Source organism: Gymnoscopelus braueri, assembly GCF_963280865.1.
Source record: "Gymnoscopelus braueri genome assembly, chromosome: 14".
In the NCBI taxonomy this organism is placed as follows: domain Eukaryota; kingdom Metazoa; phylum Chordata; class Actinopteri; order Myctophiformes; family Myctophidae; genus Gymnoscopelus; species Gymnoscopelus braueri.
The window spans coordinates 16,918,518-16,930,802 of NC_137619.1; the positions used below are offsets into that span (position 1 = coordinate 16,918,518).

Below are 12,285 nucleotides of genomic sequence, written 5' to 3' on the forward strand. Positions count from 1 at the left end.
TCATCCTCCTGTGTCGCACGGAGCAGAATGAGTTAAATAGAACAGCTTGTGGAAATTAATGAAGCACTTTACTAGGCTGATTTTACCCCCGGCTAAATGGGTGATGACGAATTTGCCTGGCAATTACCTGGTTCCTTTATAATATGCAGGATAGCCTGTATTGGGCTATATATATCCATGAAGTTGTCTTCGTAACAACCCGGCGATATCCTACATTATAACTTACTCGACCCTCTCTGTTTTCTCCATTTCCAGCTCAGCAAACCATGCAGGATGATTTACTGATGGACAAAAACAAAGCCCAGCCTCATCATCAGCAAGATCCAACAAACGTAGACCCTCCCTCCTCTACCCCGACCCCCTCATCGGAACCCCCTTCATCGGAGGAGAGTCCGTCGACCAACCAAGCAGCTTCATCAGCGCTGAACCACAAAGAGAAAGTGCCGATGGAGTCACCGATCCTGCCATCGGGTTTGAGTTTTCATCAGCCGCAGGAAACCGGTGGCACCCTTTCCCCGTCGTTTGGAAGCACCTGGTCCACTGGAGGAAGCACCACGAACGCCGTGGACGATAGTTTTTATCAAGGAATACCGGCGGCGTCGGTGAACGGGACGATGCTTTTCCAGAACTTCCCCCACCACCACCACGTCAACCCCGTGTTTGGAGGTAACTTCTCGCCTCAGATCGGCTTGGCTCAGTCTCAGCACCAGCAGCAGCAAGCCCAGCAGCAGCAGCCCCAGCAGAGGAGATCCCCCGTCAGCCCCAACCAAGGCCCCTTCCCACAGAGGAACGCTTATCAGACCATCATGAACAGCAAGGGTTCGTCGTCTTCTGCCTCGTCGTCCGCTTGGAATAATCACCAGAACGCCGCGTGGAGCACAGCCACCAACCCCTGGAGCGGTCTGCAGGCAGGCAGGGACCCTCGGAGAGCCGTGGGCGTCGGGGTCGGTGGTGTCGGCGTCGGGGTGCCTTCTCCTATGAACCCCATCTCCCCTATGAAAAAGCCCTATTCTGGCAACGTTATAGCGCCCCCCAAATTCCCGAGAGCCGGTCCCCTCACCCCCAAGTCCTGGATGGAGGACAGCGGCTTTAGGACGGACAACGGCAACAATATACTGCCTTTTCAGGTAACCTGAATGCTCATAAAGATTTACGGCCTAGTTATATGCCGACATATACAATATAGGCCTACAGCTAAAGTGTTGTCTTGATGCTGATCTATTTTTATTTTTAACATGCTATATGGTATAATACTCTAAACTGAGAAAATGTTATTTAACATAGCCTAACCATGCTGATTTTTAAAACCTCAATGGTTGCTCAAAATCTTACTAATGAGTAGCATAGGACATGACCTTCAGAGCCATTTTCAAATAGGTGGATGTTTCCTTAAAACATTATTATTACGACCACGGCAAAAAAATAAAATAAGCTGCACTCGATTAGACTAACTGGACTTGTGAGCGACACACATTTCCAAATGTGATTAATCTATGCCAACAGCTGTCAACACTTTCGATGTGCAGTCAAATCGATTGACCAGGAAGTAATCAATAGAAATGTATTATACACTGTAAAACGAGTGGCATATTCAAAACACACAGGCCAAGAATTGTGTTCATACGAACAGTTTATTATATTATTGCATGAAACGGTTAAATTTGCTTCTCTTATTGATGCCAGCTCACACTCTGGGGGTTTAAAGGGTAACCGGAAGTTTCGCCCTAAAACACGGTCGCCCCCATTCTTTTTTCGCGGACCAGTGGTTCTTGTATTCTTGTATTTGTTTTACTGAGGATAAGGTTAGAAATAAGTTTAGGCATAGTTTTACTGAAGTTAAGTTTAGGAATAAGGTTAGGTTTTGGCATAGTTTACTAAGGTTACGTTTAGGAATACCAGGTGAATACCGCCGGATTTGCCCCGGGGTGACTGTGTTTTGGGGCGAGCGTTTTGGTATTTGTTTAAAGGACACGATGCTCTACGTTGATTGGCTTGTTCTGCAGAAGTGGGCGGCTATTAAACATGATATTCATTGTGCCGCTGTTCTTCTTCTCGCTGTCATGATACTCACAACGATTAATGAACAGCAAAATCTCACCAGACGCAATGTTTCGATCGCGATCTGTAAGTAACATTGCCATGCCCCGCAATCAACTCATGAAACGTGGTGTAGATGAGGTGCTGCCATTATTATAATCTGATTAGATTATTAATGGCAGCATATTATTCAACATGCCTGTTCAAAGTAGAATGTTTCAATTGGCCTTGACTTCATATTTCACAATTGCCTGGATTTAGGTAAAAATGTATGTAAAACTATACAGTGGGTTCTGCAACTTCTGCTCTACAGGAGGATGTCTATTATATATTAACACACACACACACACACACACACACACACACACACACACACACACACACACACACACACACACACACACACACACACACAGTCTCCATATGATTTCACATGATCAGTCATGTCACGTGTATCCCCCATATGTTTAGTCATGGACTGTGTTCCTGAAAACAAACAAACTTCAAAAATAAGCACCCTCTTAGGTCACCAGCTTAATAAAGAGAAGTATTGTTCAACCTTTTAAAAGGAAGCCCTGGACTACAGCGTGTGAGCCAAAACATTAAACTTGCAGAGAGGACAGCATGTGCCAGAGAAACGCTGCCCTAGTACAGGGTGAAATTCCAGCCAGCTTGAAGCATATATCCCCCTTTTTTCTTTCCTTTTTTTGTGGCGATAATGATTGTGTGTGTCAGTCTCTTTCCCTTTACTACTCTGTTTCCTCTGGTGAGCCTCAATCTATTTTCTCTTGACTTGGCCGACTCACAGAGCTAGTTATCACCAGGACACAAGGTCAGAGGGCCACATGTCAGGCTGTATAGAGTGGCCTATTTGCTGAAGTGAAACTCAGGCAAAATAGCTGAGCTGAGCAGGCCAGGGAAATGAAGTAAACCACCCTGACAACTAGACAACTGGTGCCAGGTGTATCTGCCATGGATTCTGTAGATCCCCACCCAAGATTCTTTCAAAGTCGGACAGATGAACACTGCAGATCTTTAACTACCATGTGCTCTTGCATGTGCTTGTACTCGCCTGTTGTCGGCTGCTGCTTAAAGTGCCAGGAATGTGTGGAATTCAACTTAGCATGTTCATGTGAGGCTTAAAAAACAAAGTCACATGAACATCTCGGGAGACACCCTCATTTGACATGACGTTAGAGGCAGTTGTTGTGCACACTCCGGTGATCCCTATCGCTTCATATCATATCGGATGTTGGAAGTTTAGCTAGCTGAGTGACAGGCAGGTTCTGCAGTCAAATGTAGTCTGATGGTTATGCAAAATGTCAGGGGTATTGTCAAATTTGAAGGCGTAAAAAGGATCATTTGCATTTTCAATGTGTCAGGACTCGGGAGTAACATGAATATTATGGTTGCTTGTCTAATTTAAGCAATTTTTTGCTGAACTTTTTGCATTGGGCTGCTCTACACTAATACACAGCCTGGCTGTGACATCGATATACAGTTATACACAGTGCAGTATGTGACAAATTATACTGTCGTTCTAATTGATTGAACAAAATATGCACTTTGCCAGGATGTATTATTTTCTTCTTTTTTATTCACTGCTGCTTACACTTTAAAGTTTAAACCAATGCTCAATTTTCACAGGCAATATATTAACAGATCAATCCAGCGTCTGCACTAACCCAAATATGACTTGCCCCTTGGCTTACCCCTCTTGACTATTGATTCTCTTATAAATTATTAAACAAATCAAACACATTTGTCTTGTTAAGCCTGCTCTCAATCATGTGCTTTTTCTCCTAAATGCATTCTCATTTTATGGGTCATAACGAAAGATGAATTAAAGCATAGGCAGCCTTCGAGACCGGCTGATCTCAACCTGCGGTCCACATGCTGTGCCTCTTACATATGTGGCGTATTAACAACAGTAAAATCTCTAACAAGAAGGGGGCTACATGGTTTATGGTCGGTACATATAACGTGGTCCTCCTCAGGTGATTTCACCATGAGTGAGCCATCATCTCCCACCCCCGGACTGCGTTTATGCGTGTGTGTCTGACAGGAGGGGGGGAATGAAAAGCTCAGCGTTTTAAGTGTTTGCCATTTGTACCAAGTGGGCAGATTTTTATCTATGCCGCACTGCCGGGTCCAGAGTGGGGGAATAACACTTTTGAATGCTCAGCCGAATGCACAACAATAGCCCTGGTGTGCAAACAATGTGGCCCCGACGAGGGCAGTGGACACAGGACACAGCTGCCAAGGCTAGCACCTAGCTCTGGCTCTCATTGTCAGGCATGCCAGCTATACTTTCTCGCAGTCTTTACCTTTGGCATAAATGCCATTCTTATTAATTAATTTGCCTACGCTAGAGTTACAAATATTTAATCAACAGCGGGTGGTGTAACCCTAAACCGTGAATATATATACCGCCGACATTGCATTGACTTTCTGTATCGACCCCGGGGTTCAAATGGACCTGTCTTGGCATCACAGAACCAGGAAATTGGTTGAGAGTGGTTCTGTAAATTACAGATTCAAACGCATACCAAATGGCACTCAACGGTACTAGGAACTTGTCACATGGAATCCCTTAGCACTCCTTCACAACCCAAGGAAAAAAGAAGGAGAAAAAAAAACTATTTCTGAGGATGATCTCAAAACAGTTGCATTGAAGAATTGGGCTCCAGGCAGCCAGTTGAGGCTTTGTCAAACAGTAAAATGGAATAAATTTAAGATTATATAATATATATATATATATATATATGCGCCCGCACCCACTGTGTGGGTGTGTTTTTACCCGGGGTAAGGGGTCCATATGACGAGTTCCAAATAACGCTGACCACCACAATATTGACCGTTGTTCTGCACATGCCTGATTTTGATGGTAGGAATCTACCAAAAAAAAAGAACCCAGCCACTGTCCAGTTCATTGTATGCAAGTGAGACATTTTGTCCAAAAAACAAGAGATGCTCACCCACTTTTTACTGAAATCATTGTCGTCCCCAAGGCTGACACAGAGCATCTAATTTAGCAAAGCTTGACTAATGTCTGCTTTCAAACTCCTAATTTGTATTGGCCTAGATTGGTTGAGGTTAGAGTGGCAGTTTGTTTAGCTGATGTAACAATGGCCGGGTGCTGTTGGTACATGCAGTGTGCTGGCTACTGCTACACTGATCTGCCCTTGAGCAAGGTAACCAACCAGAATTTCAACAACATGGCGAACGAAATGTACTATGTATGCATTTTTCCCATGGCTGAAATTGATCCTTTTCTTTTGGTGTAATGGGGTTTGTATGAAGGTCATCCGTTGGTGATACCACTGACAAACAGGTTATTAAACTCGCAGCAGGGGAGGGCGTTCTCTGTTGCTGCACTAGCGACTCCTACAGATTGTTCGGTTGCCTGTTCAGCAGCAGGGAGCAAAAATAGAAGAGGTAGCGTGTTCCTCTGCACGCATTTCATCCTCCTGGTGAAACCTGGATGAAAAGAAGTGGCTGGTGATGTCACATGTATCGGAGGAGATGCGTGGTTGTACACCCTCCCCAATTCCAACAAGTAGGGGTTGGCAACGACAGGGACTATAGGCCTACACATGAGGGGAATTGGCAATGACTTAATGGGGATAATAAAAAAAAGAAGAAAAAAACAGTTGATTAACAAAAAATCTGTGTGTTTTTTCATGCACATGTTATTGTGCTGCTCTAAACTGCCAATAGTCAGCAGCTTCATGCCATGTACGGTAATGATCAAAGATGCAGGGATGATTCTTGGGATAGTTTGCCGTTCATTACAGAAAATGGATTTGGTTATACTATAACTCCTGTGACAGCTGCCAACAAGGGAGCTACGAAGTTATCTTTCTCGTTCTCCTCTTTGAGCAAAACCTTTCAAGTATACTGTGGTTTGTGCCCATTATATAAATGCCATAATAGGTGAGATGGGTGTTCTGTGCTGTGATTATGGGTGTGACAGATATGTATCTAAGCCACCCACTCAACAAGAACCCATAATCACAGTAAAGAACACCCTCTCAGCTATTTCTTTCACCATCAACTACCAGAATGACTCTGAACCTTAATCCCCTTTCTGTTTCTTCTTGTGTTGCAGGACCGGAATCGGCCCTTTGATGCATTTAGCTTGCACTCTTTGGAGAATTCCTTAATGGATATGATAAGGACTGACCATGACAAAGGTAAACCACACCCTGCTGGTGGCCCACCAATGACAATCGCTGATATTATATGGAGGAATCATTTTGCAGGTTAGGAATATTTATATGTCCACACTTATTTGGGTTGTTATGGCTTCATGGGCGCATCATCTCTTGGTACCTTTTTTTTCTTTTGCTCTATTTGCCCCCTCTACCAATACAGTATGGATCATAATTTAATGAACTTAAAATCAGTAATTAACCTTGGCCTTACCTGCAAAATCTTTTATACTGTTTTGTTGTGTGTGTGCTCTAGTGTGATCCTTGCATGTGTTTACCTCTGTAATTTCTCTCTTACCTTCTGCTAAATTGAAGTGATGTGACAATGACATGTCTGTTTATATTAACTGGAACAGTATGTTGTTATGAACATGAATGCTGAGTGATTGTCTGCAGTAATGCATTTCAATATATTGGCTTAAAACGAAAGGTGTGTGTGTGTGTGTGTGTGTGTGTGTGTGTGTGTGTGTGTGTGTGTGTGTGTGTGTGTGCAAGCTCAAAACAAATGTCTGACTTATGTCTCCATCCTGATGCCCATGAAACATTTGATCAAATGCAGTGGCAAACACAAATGTAGCACCTTTTGAATCCTTATTTGTAAGCCCTACCCGAGGACAATGGAGGGTTTCAGCAATGATGAGTAATGGAATCTTTCTTCACACCACTTTTGAGGGCAGGCCATCCAGTGTATGTCGGACCCCTTAAGCTAATATTTTGCCCGTATAGGTCACGTGCCTGTTGTAAAAACGTTGGATCCAGTTGGCTAAACGCACACCCCTGTCAGGTCGGGTGTTGTTTTTACAGTCACTCAACAATGGAAAGACTGGGTTAGGGAGAAGCAGTGGAGGGGGTATAGAATGAACAGAGCCCTGTTGCTTTCTCATGCGTAGAGTCTGTTTTTCCAATCGTGTGTACAGAGAGCATTGTTTTAAACAGAAAAAAGGTCATTCTGGTCAGGCCCGGAGAGGGGCCTGAGTCTCCTGTGAAACCTTTGCCATTGGGTTGTAGAGTGGTGGATAAGAGGAAGAAAAAGTATAGATAATAAAAGGATGGTGTAAAGGTGGGTGGGGCTGGCTTGGTTCTACATTCCTGCCTCTGTCATGTACTCCTCCTCATCATGTAAACCGACATAAGGCCGCTGGAAGTCTTCTACTGGAATTTCCTTTGGCATCAAAGTATTTATCGTTTGATCGATTGATCCTGTCACAGCCCAGGTTCCACCCTGCTCTCTATGCTAGTAGTCAGTCCTAGTCAATCAGCTTACCAAGGACTGGAATGAAGGCCAGGCCCAAGGTGTGAACCTTGGACCTGGCCTTCATTCCAGTCCTTGGTTTTTGCCCATAACCTTTTGGCATAAGAAAATGACCTCTTGTCATTTTCAGGTGGTCTCCCATAGTAACCAACTGGACTAGCACTAGCAGGCAAAGCAATGCATGTTCCTCAAACAATTAAGCCCTGCCCACCAATGTTCCATCACAGGCATTTCTTGCATACTTCTCATTGTGACCAGAATAGTTGTTCTTCCTTGAGTGTTTTACGAGTTCTTCTGTGTTTGTGCTTTTTTCTCTCTCTGTTTTTCTTTTTTTTGTGACCAGACTTGAGAATTGGTGGGGTCCCTCAGTCTTGTTTCAGGCAGGGAGATGGACAGGGATCTTTACATTCAACTTGTTTTCCTCAGTTTGTTTGGGGATGAGTTGGTTGAAAGTGTGTTGTTTGTGTATGGGTACGCATTTTGTGACCAGCCTTGAGAATTGGTGGGGTCCCTCGGTCTTGGTTCAGACGGGGAGATGGGCAGGGATCTTAAGATTCAACTTGTTTTCCTCAGTTTGTTTGGGGAGGAGTTGGTTGAATGTGTGTTGTGGGTATGCGTTGTGTGACCAGACTTTAGAATTGGTGGGGTCCCTCGGTCTTGGTTCAGACAGGGAGATGGGCAGGGATCTTTAGATTCAACTTGTTTTCCTCAGTTTGTTTAGGGAGGAGTTGGTTGAAAGTGTGGGTATGTGGTGGGGTGGGGGTGTGACACTTAATTTTTGCAATCCTCTCCTAAATACTCATTAAACCAGTCGGAATGGTATGCACAGGGAACCGTTGCGTTGTTTTGGAGGGGTGAACGCTAGAAGGGGCGAGGGGGGGGGTGGATGTCCTAAACAAACAGGCTCTTTCTGCTGTGCCACACACTGGGAGTGCATGGAGTCTCTCAACTGGGTCAGCTGAGCTCACGTGTGTAGAGTTAACACCCACCCATTCCCACCTCGTGCGCACACATGTACACACGCATAAAGACCACGGATCTTCCCCTAGGACGGGGACACACACACACACACACACACACACACACACACACACACACTTGGACGGGACATACAGTATACAAATAGTTTATGACATGCAAATCAACTGTGACATTCCGTACAAAGAGCTTTCATCGAACACTGTTGTCAGGCTGTCACACAGTGTCACAGGTTCCTTGCCAAGTGTGTTCTCAGCTTTTAGCAGCCAAACAGTCACTGCTCTATTTCATCAGCACACAACCACTTCCTTACACGCAATCTCTTGAAGGTGTCATTAAATCACCAGGACCCTCAAAGTGTGAAGATGAGGTCCCTGTTTGGACTCAATGGATGAACTCACCCCAACCCTTCGTCTGTAGTCTTATTTTCACAGTTACACATGTGCAGCGTCCGTCATCTGGTCTGTCACATGATCTCCCCCATGCGACCATTACTTCCATTGTGTTATCTCTCTATTTGTGAGACAGGTTTTTAACATGGTTGAAATTGATTTACTTGATTTTAAATCACCTGAAATTGAGCAGTACAGTTTTCTGTAAGCTGTAACAACTGTCATTTGTTCTAAGATGGCTAATGACTTGTTTGGTACAAGCAGTCTTTTATTGTACTGTAACTGTACAATATTTGGTGTGTGGTAGGGGTATTCTCAACTATATTTAGGTTGGTTTGATTCACGATGGTCTTCTCAATTCTCATAGATATGGTAGGTATAAGCCGTGATTTATTTTAAGTCGGTAGTCGAAGGACAGCAAATGGTGATGGTGTTTGCCTTTGTGTGCTTGTTGACAGGAACATCGGTCAGTGGATTAGAGTTGACAAGCACGCTTTTTTATCAGGTGGAAAACATGAAATGCAAGCACTGCACATGTCAGAGGCAGATTAGGCAAGGGTGGTTAAACCTTAGAAGTCTAGGTTGTGCTATTTTCTTTAGAATCTCTCAAAGCCTTGTAGAACTACATTGGTCGGGTCTAGAATTAGTCACACTTTTTTTTTGCCGCAAAGCAAGAAATAAATAATATTTTTAAATCATAAGTATAACCCCAAGTTAAGTTTGGGGATATGCATTAATTAACATCTACAGCAAGATTCTGGTTGTGATGAGAGTCATGTGAAACTTTTGTTTTGCAAAGTTGGGTCTGGCCAGATGGGAACAACACTACATGTTTGGAGGAGGAGAGACAAAGGTCAGTGTAGACTCTTTGCTTGTGCCAGGGTCAGAAAGTGGCCACAGTGGCTTGACTTGAGGTGAAAGGTCAATCCCCAAAAACAGCTGGTTGTGCTTGAGGGTGCCTGAGTCTAACCCACTGGACTTGACCTCTTTAACCTTTAGACACGTGTCGTTAACGACTCCTGAGGTGATCATCCACAGCCAAAGATGCCCCTGTACTTTAAACAGTTAGTAATGACTTGGAAAAGATAAGGTGATGTGTTTGTTGGCAGTGTGAAAGGTTAAATCACACCCTGCAACCAATGGACTGCTTGTGGAATGAGTGTTTGTTATGGTGGTAAAACTATGACTCCTGCCAGCATGACTTGGCTGATCCATGTCCAGTTCAAAAGAACAAGTCGGGACTTGTTTTGTCACTGAAAGATCACAGTTTGTCAGCATCTCCTAAGATATGTTATTCATAACATAACCAGCCCTGTTGGGGTTCAGGCTATATTGAAATTTGAAAATAAAAGCCTGCATAGCGGTTTGAAATGTATGACGTTCACAGCTTCTTTTAGCTATATTTATTACCAGCCCAGAGATCACAGTGGATGGTCAATATAAAACTTTGGCCTCATTTCTCTTACAGTATAAAATGTGTCATCCTACTAATCTTGGGTGTGTTCTGGCTCTGCATGGCCATTCAATTGTATGAGTGTTTCTTTCTTTGTATATATAATTTTACATTATTTTGACATGTCTGCCAGATATGAACTTTGGCTCATCCTGTCATAAATAATCTCATCCTGGGCCGGGCTCTTAGGCAAAGCTTATGAAGAATTCTAGAAGTAGGCCACACTGAAAGATAGATAGGGACACAAGGCTATTCCCTTGACCAGGTTCTGTAATAAACGTCTGTGCCCTGCCTGTCTCTCTCAGCTCCTCTAGTCGGTAATGCACTGGGCTTGTGAAAAACACATTGCTCCTCTTAGGGTGTATCTTATTGCTACAGTGGTGTCAGTGGTGTGTTCTAGGTTTTTTCGGAGGGTATACGATAATTATTCCCTGCACGACATGCGCGATACGCTATCTAGTTTTAAGTGAGCATGGCTTTAGTTTACAGTATATCTTGAGAAAAAGAAAGCTTCTTCATCCAGTCCCCAACATGCACAATAAAACCAGATTTTATTGTGTAGTGGTCACATTGAGGCCGTTTGCCAGTCTGCAAATGATCAGACGCGTGAAAGGCGATGTTGGCTTGGCACTGAGGGAAAGTGAATGGCATGTCTTCTCTGGAGGCCAAGCTCACTTGCGCAGTGATCACAGGGAAGGTTGAGAATAGCCTCGGCCTCCAGTTGAGGAAATGTCACTAGAGCAAACGGCAGAAGCACGCCACCCTGGCCCCACAGGCCACACTCCTGAACCCTGGAGGGAAGCAGATGGCACAAGCCCAGAGCTATTTGAAGAGCTATTTTAAGGCTTTCGGGATGGCAACTGTCTCCCTCCGTCACTAAAAGGGCTGATTTAGATGCAAAGACAATCACAGGACTACAGCTATTTACAAGATAGTGGTGTTGCTTCCGTTAATGCCCCTCCAACACCCCTTCTCAGATCTTGTCCCCTATTCATTCGTTGTATGGGTGCTTTTTTAGCCCTGCTGGAGACAGTTTGTCTGTCCATCCGTCCAACACTTTACTCCAAAACAAGATAACTGGCTGGATTACCATGATATCTTCTGTTTACATTCATGACCCCTGATTTTGGTAACCCTGTGGCCTTTCCTGGCTCTAGCACCACGTTAAGGCCAACATTTCCATACAAGCTTCAAAATATAATGGGTGCATTGCCATGAAACTGGCTAAGAGCATTCATGCTGCCTGGAAAATTAACCTTACTGTATATGTCATGTTTTAAGTCGATATGCAATAAACCAGTTTGGTGTGGTTGGGTGTAAACATTAGCATGGCCTTCAGGGGTTGCTAATGGGTAGCCCCTAGATTCTATCAGATTATTCTAGAACACAAACCTTGTGAATAGGGTATAAGGTCTGAGCCTTATACCCTATACTCATAGTTGTCTGTAATGTTAGAAACAAAGCTCACATTCTGGTTGCATTAGTTATATGGTCATCTGGATCAAGAATTCATAAAATGCATACAATAGATATAAAGATGGTAGGCTACAATATTTATGTTGGACACATTGTCCAATAATGCACAGCATGTGAGGCAAAATTCCGTAGTGTGCTATTCAACTACTGTAGTTGAGTCCTAGTGGAGAAACCTGGCTTGGATGTTAGATGAAAATGGGAGGTGGGTGAGAAAAAGAGTTGGCAGCCTACAGGACATGGAACTGGTGGTTTCTACTGAGTCAAGCTATTCTGGCCTGACTGACCCAATAAAATACTCGGTCAACTCATAACGGCCATCTGGGAACAGCAAAGGGAGAGACAGGGTGACACTGAAACATTGTCACGTGTGCACCTCTGTATGTGTGTGTACAGCCTTGCTTGCGTTGCGTCTACCCCTAAGCCTCACTGTTCCCTGGATTATTGCTGGCTGAGAGGAATGAGGAAATCAACATCTGTTGAGCT

General features: G+C 44.0%; 1 protein-coding gene across 5 annotated transcripts in view; it reads left to right on the forward strand.

Annotated features, from left to right (window-relative positions):
* cpeb3 (cytoplasmic polyadenylation element binding protein 3) overlaps positions 1–12,285 on the forward strand; it is a 48,724-nt gene that overhangs the window by 3,543 nt on the left and 32,896 nt on the right. For 3 of the 5 annotated variants that reach the window (XM_080450218.1, XM_080450220.1, XM_080450219.1), the window contains exons 2-3: positions 256–1,127; positions 6,149–6,302. In XM_080450218.1, the coding sequence (XP_080306344.1) occupies positions 256–1,127; positions 6,149–6,302 (1,026 nt within the window). The remainder of the gene's footprint in view (positions 1–255; positions 1,128–6,148; positions 6,303–12,285) is intronic. The other 2 variants (XM_080450221.1, XM_080450222.1) reach the window with 1 other exon arrangement.